This window comes from Blennius ocellaris, assembly GCF_963422515.1.
Source record: "Blennius ocellaris genome assembly, chromosome: 12".
NCBI classification, from domain to species: domain Eukaryota; kingdom Metazoa; phylum Chordata; class Actinopteri; order Blenniiformes; family Blenniidae; genus Blennius; species Blennius ocellaris.
This window is the reverse complement of record NC_137661.1, coordinates 7,823,384-7,843,470: the sequence shown is the minus strand read 5'-3', so window position 1 is coordinate 7,843,470 and position 20,087 is coordinate 7,823,384. Positions and strand designations below refer to the sequence as shown.

The 20,087-nt window shown below is 42.2% G+C and overlaps 3 protein-coding genes across 5 annotated transcripts; all 3 read left to right on the top strand.

Moving 5' to 3' along the window:
* Window positions 1–494: 494 nt before the first annotated feature.
* Window positions 495–5,566, top strand: cluap1 (clusterin associated protein 1). Of its 2 annotated transcripts, XM_080506890.1 has the most exons (14): window positions 495–569; window positions 1,173–1,236; window positions 1,320–1,431; window positions 1,662–1,746; window positions 1,835–2,014; window positions 2,312–2,407; window positions 2,540–2,623; window positions 2,746–2,879; window positions 3,068–3,209; window positions 3,735–3,807; window positions 3,896–4,006; window positions 4,480–4,529; window positions 4,689–4,733; window positions 5,323–5,566. In XM_080506890.1, exons 2-14 carry the CDS (start codon window positions 1,215–1,217, stop codon window positions 5,494–5,496), a joined length of 1,308 nt encoding a protein of 435 aa, XP_080363016.1. In that variant the 5' UTR covers window positions 495–569; window positions 1,173–1,214; the 3' UTR covers window positions 5,497–5,566. The 2 variants fall into 2 exon arrangements, with proteins under 2 accessions (XP_080363016.1, XP_080363017.1); XM_080506891.1 differs by lacking the exon at window positions 4,689–4,733.
* Window positions 5,567–6,411: 845 nt separating this feature from the next.
* On the top strand, window positions 6,412–8,946 carry ccdc124 (coiled-coil domain containing 124). 2 transcript variants are annotated; one of them, XM_080506895.1, is made up of 5 exons: window positions 6,412–6,543; window positions 7,048–7,225; window positions 7,931–8,123; window positions 8,204–8,309; window positions 8,402–8,946. In XM_080506895.1, exons 2-5 carry the CDS (start codon window positions 7,067–7,069, stop codon window positions 8,604–8,606), a joined length of 663 nt encoding a protein of 220 aa, XP_080363021.1. In that variant the 5' UTR covers window positions 6,412–6,543; window positions 7,048–7,066; the 3' UTR covers window positions 8,607–8,946. The 2 variants fall into 2 exon arrangements, with proteins under 2 accessions (XP_080363021.1, XP_080363020.1); XM_080506894.1 differs by having other exon boundaries at window positions 6,433–6,543; window positions 7,045–7,225.
* Window positions 8,947–12,304: 3,358 nt separating this feature from the next.
* On the top strand, window positions 12,305–18,507 carry kcnn1b (potassium intermediate/small conductance calcium-activated channel, subfamily N, member 1b; the record flags this gene model as incomplete). Its single annotated transcript, XM_080505692.1, has 9 exons — window positions 12,305–13,402; window positions 13,761–14,186; window positions 14,937–15,032; window positions 15,631–16,049; window positions 16,135–16,276; window positions 16,972–17,082; window positions 17,356–17,483; window positions 17,646–17,715; window positions 18,223–18,507. The coding sequence occupies 9 exons, from the start codon at window positions 12,305–12,307 to the stop codon at window positions 18,505–18,507; spliced, it is 2,775 nt and encodes a 924-aa protein (XP_080361818.1).
* Between the last annotated feature and the right edge of the window lie 1,580 nt (window positions 18,508–20,087).

The window sequence follows — 20,087 nt, the reverse complement described above, 5'->3', positions numbered from 1 at the left end:
ATAAGTCAGGAATCAATTCATGACCATGGATAACGATTTGGACTTAAATGATATGATTTGGGGCAGAGGTGTCCCACGCCTTCAAGGACAATTTCAACCTCTTATCACGCATTACAATTAATAAAAAAAATAAAAATAAAAATAATAACACATTATGAATGCTGTCATGCTCTATCACGCATCACAGCTAATCAGTTGCAAACTTCAGGAATCCAGGCGAATCTTGGTATTCGTGGAAGATTGTTTGGCAGTCAAAAACATTCTCCAAAAATATCAAGTATGTCAGGCAATCGACACGACCATTTAAGAACCTTATTCAGATGTAGTACGCCTCATAAAGAATGTTAGGCATGCGCCACGCATGACGGGAAAACGATATTATATTCGTAAACACCGTGCCTCGTGTAAACCCTGCATTCATTTTTCTTTAAGCGCCTTTTGACCTGGTCGGGCTTCCGTAGAGAGAAGAATTAGTTGCCATAGAGACTGCTCGTGGCAGAGAAGAGGCTAGCAGCAGTAGCAGCAGCAGACAAGCGACGACCACACTGAAACTAATACAGACGCTGCAGGTAAACAAAACTGCGTGTAAACAACGTAGAAACATTTGACGACAGCTCGCCAGAAGTGTTTCAGCAGGTTAGCGCACCGTGAGCCACTGGCCAAAGTTTTGCTAGAGTCCACCTAGCGACAAGCTGCGCCCGGTGTTTCGGATCAACTGGTTTACCTGTTAAACGGTGTCCGGTTTCCTTGCGCGTCCGTCGTCCCTGTCAGTAAAAGCAGGTGTTGAAATGAGACCGACAAAAGGTACGACATTTCGAAAATTTATTGGAAATGCAGTTACATGGTGTTCACCAGCTCAGCTACGGACTTCTGTTGGATTTTTTGTTTTATTTTTGCATTTTCTGTTACAAGCAGTAGGAAGTCGGTCACTAGTTAACAGGGAAACCATTTAATCCGAAACACCGGGCTTCGCGCATCCTCTGGGTAAATATTACGCTTCGTTACTCAGCGGTGACATCTAAATGAGCTGGAATGCTGCTTTTGGGCTGGATTTTGGGGATTTTACAATCATCATATGAAAAATTATTGGTTGTCCGTGCACAGTATGTTTGAAGCTGTGTAATGCATTAATGTGCAGAGTTTTCTCTAAACTTATCTAGTCTTCCTTCCAGGCTGAAACCAGTGATCCTTTTCCTGTAGTCCAAAAAGAGATCATGTCTTTCAGAGACTTAAGAAGTAAGTGATGCTTGCCTCCTGTGGCCCTAATGGCTGTAACGTATCTCTAGACTGGAGTTAATTGTCACATGTTTTAATTCCAGGTTTCACAGAAATGATGAGAGCTTTGGGATATCCTCGGTTGATATCAATGGAGAATTTCAAAAAGCCTAACTTTTCCTTAGTGGCAGAAATCCTGATATGGCTTGTCAAAAGGTATGTTTGAATTTACAAATGATTTGTTATGACTTTTTCAAGATTTTTCTCTTCAAATCACAGAATGCCAACTAATATTACCCTCAAACTTCTATCCGTGGTCTTCTCTGTATCACATCTATATTTGTGCTCAGTTAACCAACATCTTAGAGATGCTTAAAGTAAACAATACAGTGGTAGAATTAGCCGTTTGTAATATATTTTCTCGATTTCACGCTTTCCCCGTGTAGATATGAGCCTCACATGGATATTCCTACCGACGTGGACACTGAGTCAGACAGAGTGTTTTTCATTAAGGCTGTGGTCCAGTTCATGGTGAAAACTCGTCTTACATTGAGAGAAATTGTGTTTTTCAATCTCACTTTCCGTTAGTCCCTGCCTCAGCGTTACAATTGTCTTGCAGGCAACAAAGGCTCACATCAAGCTGAACCCCAAGCGCCTCTATCAGGCTGACGGCTATGCTGTGAAGGAAATGCTGAAAACCACGTCTGTGCTTTATAATGCAATGAAAAGCAAGCAGATGGATTCAGGAGACAAAGTTGAGGAGGACAGCAGCAAGTTCAAATTTGACCTTGGCTCACGGGTGAGGCACCATTGATATACTATTTTAAAGTTGCATGTTTCGACACCTCATTCACTTCTAAGCTTGAATCACACAAAAGTAGCAGACAAGGACAGTGTTGCACTGATACAGCTTCTGGCAAGGCAGTACATCATGTTCTGGTTGTGTTTTGAGGGCTCTGCATAGGATGTGTGACCTAACATCCCGTAAGGGAATGCGACTAAATTCTTCATGTTGTTTATGTCATTTGCGTAAACTCTTTCTCTCGGTGTGAACACAACACGTTCCCGGTTAAGTCTCACGTTGTCTTCCCTTCAGATTGCAGAGCTGAAAGCAGCTCGGCAGCTGGCGTCTGAGGTCACGTCAAAAGGGGCATCGCTTTACGATTTACTGGGAGAAGAGGTGGAGCTCAGGGTGAGATGTGGAAATTAGACACTTTTATGATTTTCAGAAACACAGAGGCAAAACTTATTGTGGCGGCGTTGAGTTGCAGTGTCTTTCAAATTACATCAATGACAAAGACGTGTGTTTCTCCGTCATTCTCAGGAGATTAGAACGGCAGCCATCGCCAGGCCTCTGGAGATCAACGAGGCTGAAAAGGCCCTGAGAGCTTCCATCAAGGAGGTTCTGGTTAGTATTCACTCCAGCGGGTTTACGTTTGCGCTCGCCATTTTCCAGAATTCACACAGGACCGGTTTGTAAATGGAAAAATACCGTCACACTGATTCATATGCTGTGCTTTTCTGTTCAAGGAAAACACGGAAAAAACAAAGGCGATGCTGAATAATGTGGTTTCTGATATGTCCAGTCTGGATGCCAAGATAGAGAAGAAAAAACAGGAACTGGAGAGGAATCAGAAGAGATTGCAGACTCTGCAGAGTGTGAGGTCAGTAGCAGAATGTGCCACAGGACTATTAAAACAAAGCCTCAAGTGAAACACAGGAGCTGCACATACTGATTGGAGTAATTTTACATGTCTTTCTAAGATTTTGGCAACTTCCATTTCCACTCGGAGGCCTTATATTGGCATACGTGCCCCTCTCACTGTGTCCCTTTTCTGTTTCTCACTCAAAGGCCAGCGTTCATGGATGAATATGAGAAGATTGAAGAAGACTTGCAGAAGCACTATGAAATATATGTGGAAAAATTCAGGAACCTCACCTTCCTCGAGTCTCAACTGGATGAATATCACAGACTGGAACAAGAGAGGTTTGAGGTGTGTATTAGGGATGGGGCCGGTCCGATCCAGTATTGGTTATCGGGTTCCGATACCGACGTAATTCTGCGGAGATTTCCGATCCATCAGCCTCTTCTGCGCTTTACTGCCAGCTGCGCTACTCTGCTCGCTGGCTGCAAAATGTGGACTGGATATCCTGAACGGCGGCGCGTCGTAATGAGTCTGGAAATCCGTTCCACAGTTTGCAGCCAACCTTTCCTGTTTGGACGCACTTGAAGCTCAAAACAGCGCAGAGCAACACGGCAGACCTCAGATCTCTTGTGAAGTTCACGGTCTGAATCGCCTGCTGACGGCGCAGAGGAGCAGCTTTTCATTGTTTTGATGCCGCGGTCAGCGCGCAGCGTTTTAAAGCGCAGTTGTCTGGCGACAGAGCGGCCAAATGTGGATCGGTGTAGATTTAGATAAGTGATCATCACTTGTTTTTGATAAGCTGCTTCTTGTGATAGATTCTCTGTGTATAAACATGGATGCAACAGCATTTTGTTGAAAGGCTTTCTCCCGCAGGAAGCTGAAAACACCATGAGGATGATGCAACAGAAGTTGAGGGAGGAGGAGCGGGAACTGATGAAAAGCTCCTGTGAGACCAAAAATGCAAATCGGATCGTCGCATCTCAAAACGGTTTTCACGATTTCCTTTTTGGGTTAATGAGGCACGTTTTCTGCAGTGAAAGATGAAGACTCCGACATGGAAGTTCTTGAAGACGATGGTTCCGATAGTGACATGGAGGACTGGCGGCCCTCGAAGCCTCGGCCAACACGCAACGGCATCATGGCAGGTACGCATGTGAAGGACCGCTTGTTATCCTCGTGCTTATAGCGGGTACTTTCATCTGGTGTCTCTTTCATCTATTTGGGATAATATAAAATATACAATTATCAAAATAGTACAAAATTTTGAATGTAAAAATATCAAACATAAAATTTGAATAAGCCTATAAGTAATAAGTCAATAGCTGTCAGTGTGAGCCTCTGCTACTGTAGGGTTGGAGTGATCTATTGTCTCGTCAGCCATATGTATGGTGGTGATCTGGAGTTTGTGTTGGCAGATTTAAGTCTGAACCAAAGTGGAAGCCTCTGACCACTCCTCTCTGGTTCATATATGGACCAGAGACGTCCATATATGAGGTCTGATGGAAACAAAGAAGGGAGATCTAGTTTATGTTGCTGCTTGAACTAAAGAAAACTCAGAACCTGAAGCTATTTGTCGAAAATGTTTCAGCAATACTTTTTTGTTGTTGTTTGATCACAGGTAGAGGAGCACACTTCATCGGCACCATGCAGGGCGGCGACACCGATGAGGTCAGTGAAGCCACATTCCCTCAACTTCACTTCTTCTCCTTCTGTCCCGTCTCTTCGTATGACTTCTCTCTCAGCTGCTCACTGTATGCCACGTCTCTTCAGTTTCTCACCCTTTGTTTTTCCCAACGTGACTCTTTTGCTTTACCTGCATTTCGTAAGGCTTTGTTAGCCGCTTCCAGAAAGTCAGGCCGTCCTGCCAAAAAGGTTTGTGTAGGACCAGAATGTAGTCTACTCTCTGTTCCTTCTCCTCGTGTATTTAAAGGAAACATCCACGGAGTCAAACCTCAGCTAACAATTGCCACTATGGTTTTTTTTTTTTTCCTTGACAAAAGCTTATAGGTCTTGGTCACAAGCATTAGCATATTGTATGTTTTGTGGATGCACAGCGAGTTTAAAAAGTACCCAAGTATGATAAAAGATAAATTTTTCTGATGCGACCGAAATTGTGTCCTTAGCGTGGACAGAATTATTGCTTTATTGTGTTAATTTACACTGACGCATCTCAAAATGTACTTCTTTTGGAGTTTTGAGTGGATTTTTCCTTTAAAATCAGCAACTTCTATTTGTCCTTCTGGATATGTTTTCATCGCAGAAAGAAGTTATTTACAGTATTTAGTGAATAAATTCTGTCATTAAATAGTTTGCAAGTTTTAGCTTTAGATTTTGTATTTACTTACAAGTGAAAGAATAAAATTCCCTATGTTTCTATGTTGTTTCTCTCTCAAGAAAAACATGCTACTTTATTGTAATTGTTGTGCTTATGTGTCCCCGCTCTCTTCGGCTGCTGCTTTAGTCTGAAGACAGTGAGATAGATGTGGACGAGGATGATGAGGAAGACGAGGAAGGCGACGAGCAGAGCAAAGATTTGGAGGATGACAGTTTGGTGGGTCCAGTGTCCAGAAGGAATCGTTCCTCTCGAGGGGGAATGAGACCCCCCCTGCTGGAGGAAAGCGACAACGACTTCTGAAGTCCAGCAAATTACTTTTATATTTTTACAGTTATTATTAGAGCTCATGTTTGATCACTTAATTGCTGTATATATGTGTGTGTGTATGTTAAAAGTGTTTAATGTAATAAAATATGCAGAGTTTTAAGTATGTGTTCTCAAATAGTGTTTTTTCTTAGTGTATCACATCACTAAAAACTGATTTGATGGAATGTAAGAGGTTTACAATGAAACAACAGCAGTTGCAGTTTGGATGAGCAACCAGTGTTTCCAGTGAGTGAATGTGAGTATGTGTGATTGTCTATCTTATGTTTGCTCTGAGATGGACTGATGTGTCCGGGGTGTTTCCTGTCCTCGCCCATAGTTAGCTGGGATCGGTTCCAACGCCCCACAGCCCAGAACGGGATAAAGCGGCATCACAGATGGATGGATGGATCAGCTTGCCGTGACTCAGAATGTTGTCACAACTGGAAGTGGAGTTGTCCCAGATGTCATCCTAGGCTGAAGCAGAGTCAGATTTTGCAATGGGGGCCTTTCACCATTCGAAATGACATGACTGATAATTGTATTCGTGTGTCTGCCTCTTTAAGAGGTCGAGGCACATTATTATTTTCCTGCCATTCATTTTGGCATGTGACGAGTTTCTCACCATTGGAAACATGGAGAGAAAAGCACGTCAAAACATCAGGAACATTTCAGAATAGATTGTTATGACTCTCGTGGATGAGTCGGCTAACTTTCCAAATAGAAGCATTGGTCTCCTTTCCTTCACTTATAGAGAATTCCAACGTTCCATATCCTGGCCGCCACTTAAACACTGCCGGGGGGTTTAGGAAAGAAGATAGGAGGGCCTATTTGGACGCACCCCGAGCATCAGACTAGGAAGTGCAGTTACAGCGGAGTTCCAGCTGGGGGCGGTGAGGACCTCCGGGCTGTTTTTGATCCTCTCACCACAGAAGAAGACGCGTCATCGGGGTGCGCGCTGGGTTCGGAGAGGAGGTGGCGGCTGCCTCTTCGAAACAGCTGAAAATTGTTTTCTGCTTGCGAACCGCATTTCTTCTCCTACTGGTAGGAAATCCAGTCCACACCCAGCTCTAATGTGCTCTTTTAAAAGTCATCTCTCAGCCGAATTACAATCCGTCGGCGCTGGTTGTCAGATCAAACTCATCTGGTGTATCAACCCTGAGCTAATGCTAACTAGCCGCTTTGACAAGCACATTAGGGTCGATTTCTGCAGGAGGAAAAAATGTATTCATGACTTTGTTAAGCTCTGTTATGCAGCCACGGCGATTAACGCGTGTCCGTTTTAACAAAATCGTCACTAAACGGATGTTTACCTGTATTTTTCCAAGTCCGTCTCTCTTCCTGGGCAGTCATTATGCCAGCATAAACTCTTCAGTCTGAAATGATCGAAACTGAAAACACAAGCCTGTACTATTTTCACTGCTGTCTCCCCCCCCCCCCCCCCCCCCCCTTTTATTATTGTTGTCCGTATACCTGTCACTTTCGGAAAAAAAAAAAATATTTTTTTTGTGCACAGTTTGTGAGCCTCTCTCATTCTTCTGCCAGCAGCTGAACAGCAGCTGTTGGGATGCCAAAGAAGTTCCAGGGTGAGAACTCCAAGGCGGCCACAGCCAGAGCTCGCAAGGCTGAAGTCAAGGCGGTGGCAGATGCCCGGAAGAAGAAGGAAGAAGAGGATGCCCTCTGGCAAGAGACTGACAAGCATGTACTTAAGAAAGAACAAAGAAAGGTGAGCAGTCTCCACCCATCTGTCAGTGCATCGCAAGCCCAGTCAATCTCTGCTGTTGTTATTGAGGGTTAGGTACACTTCAGATAGGTCACCTTCAATGTCTCATACACATGTAGTAAGTGTTTGTATAGATGAGTGTACTTTTTATTGTTTATTACGGAAAATGTGTGAAATGATGTAATTCAGTGGTGTCCTGAAGAAAACGTCATCAGACAGACACTTCCCACAATGAAATCAAATCTTCTGTCTGCTACTTTTAAATCAGTATACCTCTGCAAGGAATGTGTGAGCGAGTCCACAGTGCAGGCGGAGAAGATTAAGGGCAATACGATTGCACTCAGCTGTGTACTATATATCTATGGTATAACTATGACTGTGAGTCCCTCCTTTGCACTCTGGAACAAACCTTGGCACCAAGAGAAATGTAAACAAATCTTCTCCGAAGGAGATACTTCCTAACGTGTGTTTGTATAAACACAACAAAAGATTTTTAAACGTCCAGAAAGTGGTGATGAATGAAAAGAAACACAAGATTAAATACTTGTTTTGGCTTTGACGATAGGATTTTTCCTGTTTGACTGGACAAACAGAACAAACAAGGTTAAGGAGCCTTTGTATGTCTTGTTAATGCAGAGTTTTAGCCAAAACTAAGCTTATTTGTGAGCCCCAGCTCTCGTCTCTGATGGGATGTCTCTGCTGTTGAAGGATGACAAGGAGAAGAAGCGAGTGGAACTCCTCGAAAGGAAAAAGGAAAACCAGCGACTTCTTGATGAGGAGAATGCTCGACTGAAAGGCAAGGCCCAGGCGGCGCTCGCTGCCGCAGCGAGAGTCACCCGGGCCCAGATTGAAGAAACGCTCCAGAAAGAGCAGGAGCAGCAGCCGCAGCTCAAGCCAAATGGTAACGTATAAGCTGAAGAGAAGAGTGTGCCGTTCAGGAAACGACAAGTCATCGTCACATGTCTGCATTTCTCCACGCAGAAAAGAGCCATTTGGAGACTCCATTGGAGGAGAACGTGAACAGGATCATCCCCGAAGAAGGAGCCGTTGAAGCCAGGACAATAGAGGACGCCATCGCCGTGCTCAGGTATTGATGGCATAAGCGAGAGCTGCTCCCGTGATCACGGGGCTCCCCGTATGGCGAGCCCCGTGATCTCATCCTGGTTTCTCGTCCCGCAGCACGGGGCCCGAGGACCTGGACCGCCACCCGGAGCGCAGGATGAAAGCCGCGTTCGCCGCCTACGAGGAGTCAAATATGGCTCGCCTGAAAACGGAGAACCCCAACATGCGGCTGTCGCAGTTGAAGCAGCAGTTGAAGAAGGAGTGGACGAAGGCCCCGGAGAACCCCCTAAATCAACGCTTCGCCACATTCAACTCCAAGTGAAGGCACCCGGTCCCTCATGGCTCCAGCTGAAAACTGTTCGCTGAGGCACATTGAAGACTTCCATTAGAAAAAGAAAAATTGAATAACGTCATTATGAGTTTTTGTGTTATCAATGGGCGCTTTCACCAAAACCCACCCGTAAACTCTTAGTTTCTGCAGTGCTTGAGGGACTTGGCTTTATTGTTCCATTCACTAGCAAAGGAGACGCTCATTTCCACCAACGATCGTAGAAATTTCTGCATTCCCTCATGGGGCGTCCCGACCACTGTGCTTTTCCCGGGGAGACGCAAAGCCCGATGTTTTGAGAGTAACTTATTAAAGTTCACAGCTCGATCATCAACATGTCTGGTTTCTTTTAAACGTGCGTTTCGTGTTTCTCGGAGGCAGAAATGAGGAAACCACAGGCTAGAATCCAAACACATTTGACTTCAGGGGGGAGCATAGTGCTTATAAAAAATGTTCTAATTACAATTTACATTAAAAACAATCATGGATTAATTGAATACAAATGTGGTCTGGTGAAGATGGTTGGATGGAAAAAGTAATGATCTGGTTTTGATTTAAGCCCTCGGTGTGAAAGTCTGCTGCAGGCGTACCTGTATGTACCTTTATTTTTTAATACCAATTCAAAATGCTAAAATACCGTCTGACCTTTAATTTGTCTTTCATTGCCAAAATTAAAATCCGTTGTTTAATTAACACGTGAATTGATTCAGTGGTATTTAGAGAAAATGGCCTCCGTTTTGAAACTCATGCACCAAAGAAACATTACAACAAATCGCTCTGGAGTTTTTTTTTTTCTGGATTAAAATAGAAAATTCCGTTTTGTTTGTACCAGTTCAACAAATGAGCGAGGTGCTTCTCATTCTTTCAGGAAATCGCCGGACTTCAGCTGCTGAAACGACCCCCTCTTATCTGCTCTGCCAGACCGCCTGTTGGCTTCTGGCCGCTTTATTTTTTCACGGTAGATAAAGTTGATGGCCAACATCTGAAGGTCAGGCTTTGATCCCGACATGATAGCTTTATTACTGTGCTGGTGCTAAAAACAAAAGAATTATAATGCAGCTTATATTCATGAAGGAGAAAAAAAAAAAGATGATATGAGGAGTAATATTCTCTGGTTACATGCAGCCACAGGAGTAAGTGCTTCAAAATGTTTTGTCTGGTCAAAGTATAGTGGCAGCTGGTGTTTTAAATTCACTCTAGTGATCATTTATATGTCCAGCGTGTGCCGCGCTGCTTCTAGTCACAATGGTTTTCTCCGGCACAGCAACATTCATAAAGTGAGCTGCTGAGTCGGCAGAGCCGCAGGCTTTGTAGGTCTGCTCGATGCCAACAGGAGAGACGGCAACTGCATTTTAAAAAACCAAAACACCCGGGCTTCTCAAATATTACTACGATTTCATTTATTTTTGAAGGGTGGCTTGATTATAATGTTCTCCACAGAGTAGAAGACAGAAGGAAGAAAAAAAAAAACCCACATATACTAAATGTACCTATTCAGAAAGTGGAAAATGTTTGGGGAAGAGGAGCTGGATGTTTTGAGGAGTTAGTTTGTGTGTTTTGCATAGAAAAGATTTGTTTTTTTGGGGTCTATGTAGATGTGGATGATGAACATTTGAGGGGATTTACTCCCGCAAACTTTTTTTTCTCCTTATTATTTTAAAATTCAACCCTGTTTTTTTTTTTTTTTTTTTTAAGTGTGTGTTTGGGGGACACAGCTGTTGGTGTCTTGTACCAACAGCCTTGTTTATTCAGCTCCCCGCATTTGAGGACGGACCCAGTTGTCCTGCAGGCTCCGGCGGCGGGGCAGATAAGAGGCGATGTGAAGGCCTTTGAATCACAGACCTTCAATGGCAAGTTAAAGTGACCTTTTGTTTTCCACTTTTTATTGAAAGGTGCCAGTCCCTTTCGTCTTTCCTCACAACCCACCAATCCTCGCCATATTTCTGCGGAAGTCTTTGAGCTTCTGTGTCTGATGTTCCGATTTCCTTTTGTGTGTGTGTGTGTGTGTGTGTGTTTCTCTCTACATCTCAACCTGTTGCTGCACCCTCCCACTCTCGGTCCATTTGCATGGCAACCATCTAACAGGCCAGCTGCTGCTGCCCTATTCTTTCTTCATGTTGAATTCTAATCATTACTTTCAAAGGAAAGCGTCTCCAAAGCTCTTTTATCAAGTGTTGGGCCCGGGAGGAAGGCAAGCGGCTGGCCAACACTCACTCCGGCTGCTCTTCTTCCTCTTAACGCTTGTGTTTTGCTAATTGGGTGGACTTTCTGTTGGTAACCTGCTTCCTCGAGACTGGACTTTATTCCACAGAGAAGGAGAAGGTAAGTCAACTGGCAAAGCAGAAAGTTCACAATATCTTCATGAGACTGAAGTTGAGATTAATTATGCCTTAAAGTTTCCATTGAAATTAAATAAAAAGACAATTGCCATTAACAAAGGTAATATTTACATTGTTAAGGCAGTAAATGCATATAGATAAACTATTGGAAGAGTTACAGTTTGATCTTATAGACTTATTGAAAGTGTAACTCAAAATGTTAACCTTTTTCTGCAGAATGGCAAATGCTTTCTTTCTTTACTGGATTCAAACCAAATAAACTATTTTGGTTTATTGTATAAACACAACAAAAGATTTTTAAACGTCCAGAAAGTGGTGATGAATGAAAAGAAACACAAGATTAAATACTTATTTTGGCTTTGATGATAGGATTTTTCCTGTTTGACTGGACAAACAGAACAAACAAGGTTAAGGAGCCTTTGTATGTAATAAGAGAATTTATTTTTTAATAACTTCTACTAAGTGTTTTGTTTTTTGTGTCGCTGGTTTTGTTTGATTGTCTCAGTTATCAAAGATGGGAAAAAAAACAATCAAATCAATTTGGTTGTTAAATTATTTCCCGCTTTTGAATTTGACACTTAAAACACATTAAACAATTAAAAAGATTACAAAATATGTACTTCCATTCAGTCTGATTTGCATGTATGAAAAAGAAATACTGTACTGGGGTTACATTTGTTCATGTTCGGAGGCACCTGAAAATGTTTTTTTTTTAATAGAAATGTAGTTTATTCTGCATTATTATTCCTCGTATAAACACACTGGAGCAAGTTAACATAAGTTCAATACTTCACCTATGTGAAAATGCCTTTTTTATTTTACAAAGAATTAATATACATTTCATTTCTTGCTCTGTTGTCAGCTGGTTTAAAAAAAAAAAAATGAATACGAGAATCATTACCAGCAAAACACTTAAGTGCTTTAACAATAGGAATGATAAAACATGTATTTACTGATCGCAGTTTGGTGGCAAACCTTACATTTTTCAGTCAATACAATTATCCATCCTTCTAAAATAAGTAGATTATGTTGTGCAATTTCAGGTTTGGATTAAAAAAAAACCTGCAGCATTAATTAATTAAAGATTTCCCCCACTATCACCAGTTGCAGGATTACACGGAGTCAAGTAATACAGTACCATTTGGACTCTGTAGTTGTGTATTATTTCAGTGAAAATGTAGAGGAGCTCCTACATCTTTGCCAGGCATGAGAACATTTGTGATTAAATTTGTATAAATAAATTGTTGAAAAGGAAATCGCTTACAGGTAAAAATGCATATTTCCCAGCTGGTGAAGCCCCATGTGCTAACGCGTGAAAACTTCTCTGTGTGATTTCAGCTTTGCATTAATGCCATGAGGTTGATTTTGGTGAAACCCACCAACGCGACTCGTCGTCTTGACTCAACAGGTGAAGTCTTCCGAGACGAGGACCATGAGCACTGTAACGCGGGAGGTCCGTCTTCTTTGACGAAGGCCCACGAGGGGAAGCCGTACGCTGGGAGCTCTGTGGAAACCCCTTCATCCCCGCGGGAGGAAAGTCGGCGCTGTGGAGCTTCACCACACGAACGGTCGAATGGAATCAGCCCTCCGAGAAGCTCAGCCCCGATGTCGCCCCTGAAAACGCAAAACCTGACCTTATCGCGGCTGAGCGATCAGGACTGGCTGCTCCTTTGTGACCAGGTAAGCAGCATGGGAGAAGAATCCCCCTCGGCTGAAAGAGCCCAGGCCGGTGCGGGACGTCCAAATCACAATGACATTTGTGGTTGTCAACAACGTGCAGAGGCCTCTGGTTTTCTCTCCCAATCAAAACACAACACACTCCTCGACAGTCTTTCAAGGGTCCCAGATAAGAGAAGTCCTTCATCCACGCCACTCGTCCCACCTTTCCCCGAGGGAGGCCAAATGCCAATGAGTTGCCAGGTTTTCCCACAGCAAACCACCCAGAAGGATTTTTGGAAACCTACAACCAACCACCCAAAGGCCAATTTTATGTCATTTGACAGAGATATCCCAAAAGAGCAGCCTTGCAATCATTTCAAACTGAAGGACAGCAGCTCCGCAAACGCTCCAAATGTATTCAACATTCCCCCGACCTCCAGCAAGCGCTCGAAGGAAGAACCAAAAGTTCCGAAGCAGTCTCTGCCTGCTGCTGGTGAAGACGTCAACTGGAGAGAGATCTTTGGTAAAGGACCGCTTCTCGTACAGCAGCGTCAAAAGCAAGACCCCCGCTGCTCAACGGCTTCTGACCAGACGACCGAGTCGAAGGGAGACTCGTCCATCGTCCTCAAGTGCCAACATCTACCGTTCAAACCCACGAGCAGCACTCCATGGGGGAACAGGCCATGCACGTCACTCAGTAACAAAAGTGTCAGGTCCTTCTCCATCAGCCAGTACAGTTCACTGGAGAACCACGATCTCGTGGAGGAGAAAGCCCGACAGCGGCGCAGTCAGGTACGGGGCTTTTAATTAAGTATGTGCTCTCTGCTTCTGACTTACATGGGGCTGGAAAATCCTGATTCCGTTTTGGGAAATGCTTGCAAACTGTTGTCAATGAAACATTTTTGAGTATGTTAAGGTTTTGAGCAAAATTCTATACAATTTAAAATGGCTTCATGAACAGCAAGTGATTTTTGCTCTTAACCACATTGGAGCACTCTTGTGTTTTTCAGTTGTTTAAAACATTTTTTTTTTTTAAGGCAGTGATATTTATGTTCTACCAACAGCTTTCTCTGCATACAGTATATTTCATGTGATTCGACAGGCAATGTGTTGACATTAGCCCTCTCTCTTTTGCAACTCGACTTCTCAGAACCTCAGTGGATCCAGACTCTCCCTCCCTAAACACACCCCACCACTCCCCAACGCCTCGGAAGCCGGTGACCTCCTGAATGGGGATGCCATGCGGCCGGCGGGCAGTCACAGCACCTTAAGGTCAAGTCTTGCGGATCTGCACTCGGGCCAGCAGCCTCCCCAGCTCCTCCACAGTGCCATGCTGGAAGACGCTCTCTCCAAAGTCATCAGAGAAGACTCCAGTAAGGCCAACAGTGGAAACCTGAACAGGGAAGACAGCAGCCACCCTCAGAAAAAGACGAAGGACTTCAGCTACCGGCTTGGTCAGAGGAAGATCCTCTTTGGGAAGCGCAAGCAGCTGAGTGACTATGCCTTAGTCTGTGGGATGTTTGGCATCATTGTCATGGTCATCGAAACTGAGCTATCGAGGGGGTTTTACAACAAGGTACAGCAGACCTGTTTGAATGTACGCTGCGTCATTTATAAAGCAATACTCATCAAATACGTGTCGTATGTTCTGAGGCTTTGTACAATGCATTTCTAATATTTCTCTGTTTTGGACCGTTGGGTCCACCTTCAACTTGTTTTTTTTTTCTTCCACCACTATGCTGATGCTTTCCAGTTGTAAATGCCTATTGTCTTTAATAATCTGTTGGATATCACTAAACTTAAAGCCTTTCTTTTTGCTCCTAACAGCTGGCAATGTTGAATTTCTCATGGTTATTGGACCTCCGTCTGATGATGTGTCTGTTGTGTGAACGTTTATCTCCATCTCTAAATGATTTGTTGATGTGACTTTTGCCAGTCAATGTTTATTTAAGTAATTTTCTTTCCTCATATGTACGAGATGGGAGTGATTTCTTGCTTGATTCATTCATAATAACATTTCAGATCGACTACTCTGATGCTTATCAAACTGGTTCATCAAAAGAACAGTATTTGAAGTCTGTAGATGTTTCGAAATGCAGCTTGTTTATGAATCAAAGAGGTGAAAATGAGCACATAACAACATTGCTCGAGTCCCCATTTGGCTATTTGTTCAAGCAAGAGCAGATTTTAAGTTCAGAACAGTCTTCCTGTAGACATAAAACAAGCCCTGTTCTGTGAAGGTTAATTTTTACACTCATTCAATGTGTTTTTTACAATATAGGCTCCAATAACACTATACTATTTTTCTTGTCTCCACTGTGTACAGGAATCCTTGTATTCATATCTCCTGAAGGGTCTGATCAGCCTTTCTACGGCAATTCTGCTTGTACTCATTGTGCTATATCATGCACGGGAAATCCAGGTATAAGTTTGGATAAACAAAGCCGGCAAAATCCATGCCTTCCCATGATTGGTCAAAGTTCTTTCTACCAAATCATGCGACTCGATAGACACTATGGTCACAAACTATTATTCAAGCTAAACTGGAAGACTTCAATCATATAACACTGTGGTTTTTTATCTTTTTCATCTTGGAACAGGTGGTTCCTTATTGACTGAGTAAACACATTTCCATCTGGAATATTCCCCGTCAGTACATCATGAACAAACAATATCAAAAATGTTAAATCAATATTTTCCACTCACAGTGCTCAACAAGCTGCCGATTGTCGCTGTGAACCGGCTCACACTGCATCACAATGTGCTATTGGATGTATCCAAACATGCACGGATGATTAACACAACATTATTTATTATTTAGCGCAAGTTTGAATTCACTCTTAAGTTTTGCCTAAAAATCAGATGTCAGTCATCTTTCTCTCTTACGTACCGACTGAAAAATTATCTGATGCATTGGTCTCATCGGCAAGTTGGCACACGTCCAAAATACTCAATAAATCAGTATTCCCAAGCACGTGTGTTTTAATGTATAAATCTACAGTTCTGTCCTCCCCCCGCAGCTCTTCATGGTGGATAACGGGGCGGACGACTGGAGAATAGCCATGACCTTTCAGAGAATCCTGTTTGTTGCGCTGGAGCTGCTGGTCTGTGCCATCCACCCAATCCCGGGCCAGTATGTGTTCACCTGGACGACTCGACTGGCCTTCAGCTACACGGCGTCGGTGGCAGACGCCGACGTCGACATCATGCTGTCGGTGCCGATGTTCCTGCGCCTGTACCTGATTGGACGGGTGATGCTACTCCACAGCAAGCTGTTCACAGATGCTTCCTCTCGTAGCATCGGGGCACTCAACAAGATCAACTTCGACACTCGGTTTGTCATGAAGACGTTGATGACCATATGTCCTGGCACAGTCCTGCTTGTCTTCAGTGTGTCTTGCTGGATTATTGCGGCTTGGACCGTACGCGTATGTGAGAGGTATCAAACCCAACCTTTTCGTTTGCATTTTATGTTTAATTTTTTTCATGCCACGGTAATTCAAGGACACTGTCTGTCCCAACAGGTATCACGACGCACAAGAAATAACCAGTACTTTTCTTGGTGCAATGTGGCTGATCTCCATAACCTTCCTGTCCATCGGATATGGGGACATGGTCCCTCACACCTACTGTGGGAAAGGGGTTTGCTTGTTGACAGGAATAATGGTGAGATTCATAGTGGCATAGAGAATAGAATAGAATAAAACAGAATAGAATAGGGAAAACCTTCTCGACAGAGACAAGCAGATGGTAACTATGAATTATGCTGACCGTACTCATGTCCAGATTTTGGATTAAAACCCGAAATCTTCAGCACAATCAAGCTCAGTATTACAGGAACTTTGTAGGAGCAGGAAACCAACGATGGCTAAATGTAGCATCCACCACACTACAATACACAGGTTGTTTCTTGCTGGAGCAAGTGGAGTAAACAATCTATCTCAAGCACAATTTATCCTCAGTGTGGTCATCAGTCACTAAACCCGCCCCGAGCATAGTTGCTAAATAGGACTCGAGGCACAGTGGTCGGAGATCATTCACTGAAATTTAATTTTGTCTTCCAGAACTTTGACTATAGCCACATCTTAGCAGTGACCCACAACCAGAGAATAGTCGGTGGTCTACAGAGATATGTTGCTTATTGTATAGCAGTGGTTCTCACCATTGAACATACGCTACTAGCTTACTCTATTAGCTGTGGATTATTACTTATACTCCTATTTCATATGGTATATTTAATGTTTTTCAGATATTAATGTCACTCTTTGTATAAAACCTGCTCTAAAACTGCTGACAGATATTAATAATCCAACTCATTCCTTGTTTCTTTTTCTATTTTGTTTCACCTCTTTTCTCCCCAGGGGGCTGGCTGCACAGCTTTGGTCGTGGCTGTTGTTGCAAGAAAGTCGGAACTCACCAGGGCAGAAAAACATGTCCATAACTTCATGATGGATACTCAACTTTACAAAAAGGTCTGTTTACAGACAGAGACGCAGTGAACTTTTAATCTTTTCACTTTTAATCTTTTCGAGTCAGTTTAAGTTTTTCCTTTGAACTTAAATCGGATCTCAAAAGGATCTAATATGAATAAATAAGATAAAATCAAATCTAAATAGATAAAGGACAGTTGCAAAATAACTAATAAACAGATGGAAAAAAAAACCCTAATGCAACATATAATTACTGAACTATTGTAAGAGACATTCCTGCTGTTTGTTTCTCATTGGTATGATTATGCCTTTCAGATTAAAAACACAGCTGCAAACGTTCTGAGGGAGACGTGGCTCATCTACAAAAACACTAAACTGGTCAAGAAGGTGGATCACGCCAGAGTACGACACCATCAGCGTAAATTCCTCCAAGCCATCCACCAGTATGTCGAGTTTTTTGTTTCTCATTGGCTTTTTGTTTGAAAAACTTACAGGAAGAATTGTGACATAATATTTATGTTATGAAAGAAATGGAGGTTTAAGATGAACTGTATCCTGCATTTACCTATTTTGACTGGAAAGTGACTCTTTTTTGTTAACTTCAGGCTGCGAGAGGTCAAACTGGAGCAAAGGAAGTTAACCGACCAGGCCAATACAATTGCTGATCTTGCAAAGGTTTGATTTTTTTTTTTTCTTAAAACAAAAAACAAAAAACAAAAATACAAATTGGAAATGAATTCTAAGTCTAATTCCCAACTAATACACTTAATATATATATATATATATATATTTTCTGGGGTATTTTGAATTGTCTATAACTTTTTTAACCAGGAAAAACATAATTTGAATGATAATTTTATACCATCACCTGACAATGAGAAAACAGCTTTGCAGGCCAGAGACTGAATAATGTAATCTTACTGCTCTGCATTATTGTTAAAATAAGAATGCATGCTTATCAATAAATATTTGTAAATATTGTTAAAGTGTATGGGGCAACTGTATTATTTTAATGTAGTTTTTATTACATTTTTAGTCATGATGACATAATGAAAAAGTCTGAAACTAACACTTGCTTATGTCCTCTGGGAGCCATAATCTATCCAATGTTTATCTTTATTTAAAGAGTGATCATTCCGGCGTCACGTCACAGGAGTGAACTGTGTTCACATTGCTTTGCAGACTCAGAACATGATGTATGATCTGGTGTCCGAACTGCAGCATCGAAGTGCCGAGCTGGACAGAAGGATCGTGGCTTTGGAGGAGAAACTGGACTCCATTCTCCTCAGTGTGCAGTCCCTGCCTGCTGTGCTTTCTCAGGGAATAACAAAGCTACAGAAGGATTTCCTGGATGACTTGGCCTGCCGCGTCCACTTCCTGTCATCCTCTCTAAGCTCCGAGTGCTGTTCAGTGCCTGCCAGGCAGCTCTGTCCAGGATCCACCACCCCAGAGACGCCATGCGGCTGATGTGACTCACTCAGTGTTTCTTTATTCCCCCGAGTCGGCAGCCGTTTTCCATGCTGAGGAGGATTTTCTCAGCATGCACTTCTTGTCTCTTAACACTGTGCCAGACATTCACACAGTTTAACACGGTCGCCCCTGAGAGTAGCAGTTATAGCCGCACATTGAGCAGGTCTAATGGGAGCGGTCGGGCCGCCGTCGGGGGATCTTGTAGGACCGGACAAACATTATTCCTTATTTCCTCTGATGAAAATGTTGAGTATGCAGAAGTACTGGTGTTTAGCTTCTCATCATATCTGGTCAAATACAAACAGGAAAACACAGCAACTCCTCTGTTTGGAAAAATTTGTCGCAAAATGTAGGAATTGTCAGATGTATAGAAATGATTTACAAATCAGTTGGTGTAGTGTCAAAAGCTTCAAATGACATGCAATATTTATATCAAAGTTAAACGGTACAGTCGGTAAATGATCTTCTGAGTACAGAAAAATTTAACTTAAAAAAGAGGACTTTATAGTCATTATCATATTATCTTTGTAGTGAATCACAAGGAAACTCACAGAAAAGTTTCTATAAAAGAAACAGTTAAGGAAATATGTTTGTAAATGATATTAATACTTTTTAGAAACAGATGACATAAAAATGTAGATTGCAAAGAAGATGGTGAAATAATAATTGCTGTAACACTATAATTTAAGCCGGATATGAAGGCAGAAGAAAATGAAAAACGTTAGTATAATAAAGTGTAAAGTCAGTGGCTGTTTCGGGGTTAGAAAATTAAAGTTGTAAATGTTCTAGTTAATCTGCTGCTCAAGCTGCAGAAATTGAATGGAAATGCTTCCTATTGTAAGCTATTGTAAGAAATAAAGTAGAGCAAATTTATAAGAGAGCAATAAAGTGAAATATTGCTACTGTAAAGTTCACTCATAGCATCTTCTATTTTTGCATAGTTAAATCTACTGTGGCTTTCAGTTTAAGCTACATGGCTGTGAAACAGGGGTTGCCAAACTTTGACAATAAAAAAGCCAATTCAAAAGTACAGAGACAGAAAGCTTTTGAACTACATCTAGAAAAAAAAGCTCACATGCTTGCTATCAATGATTTACCCTGGCAGAAAGTATATATTACAACTTGCAGCATTGACTCTGTTTTTCTGTTTACATTTTCACTCTTTCCCATGATTATTTTGACCCCTGATTATTTAGTAAATCTGATCTCCATAGTTTTGGATGAAAGAGCACTTTATATATTTTTTCAATTGTTACTCGTGTCCTGTGAGCTCCACTGAACTGGACTGAGGACAACGGCTAAAACGCTATTTGATGTTACTGTGTGTCAAAACGTTATTTTTCCCCTGCTTCTATTTTTAGAGTGTTTCTATTTTTAAGTGTGATGTCCTTATGGCTGAAGATTGGATAATCAGCTTCCAAGCAATACAACCTGGATGTGGGCTGAGATTTACATCATGTTTTGTTCTGTTCTCTTAGAGGTATGTTGTCAGATTCTACCAGTAACCTTGATTTGTCTGTCATTTGGTCAGGTATCAAATGTGGAACTTTGCTTCACAACATGTTATTCGGCCATTA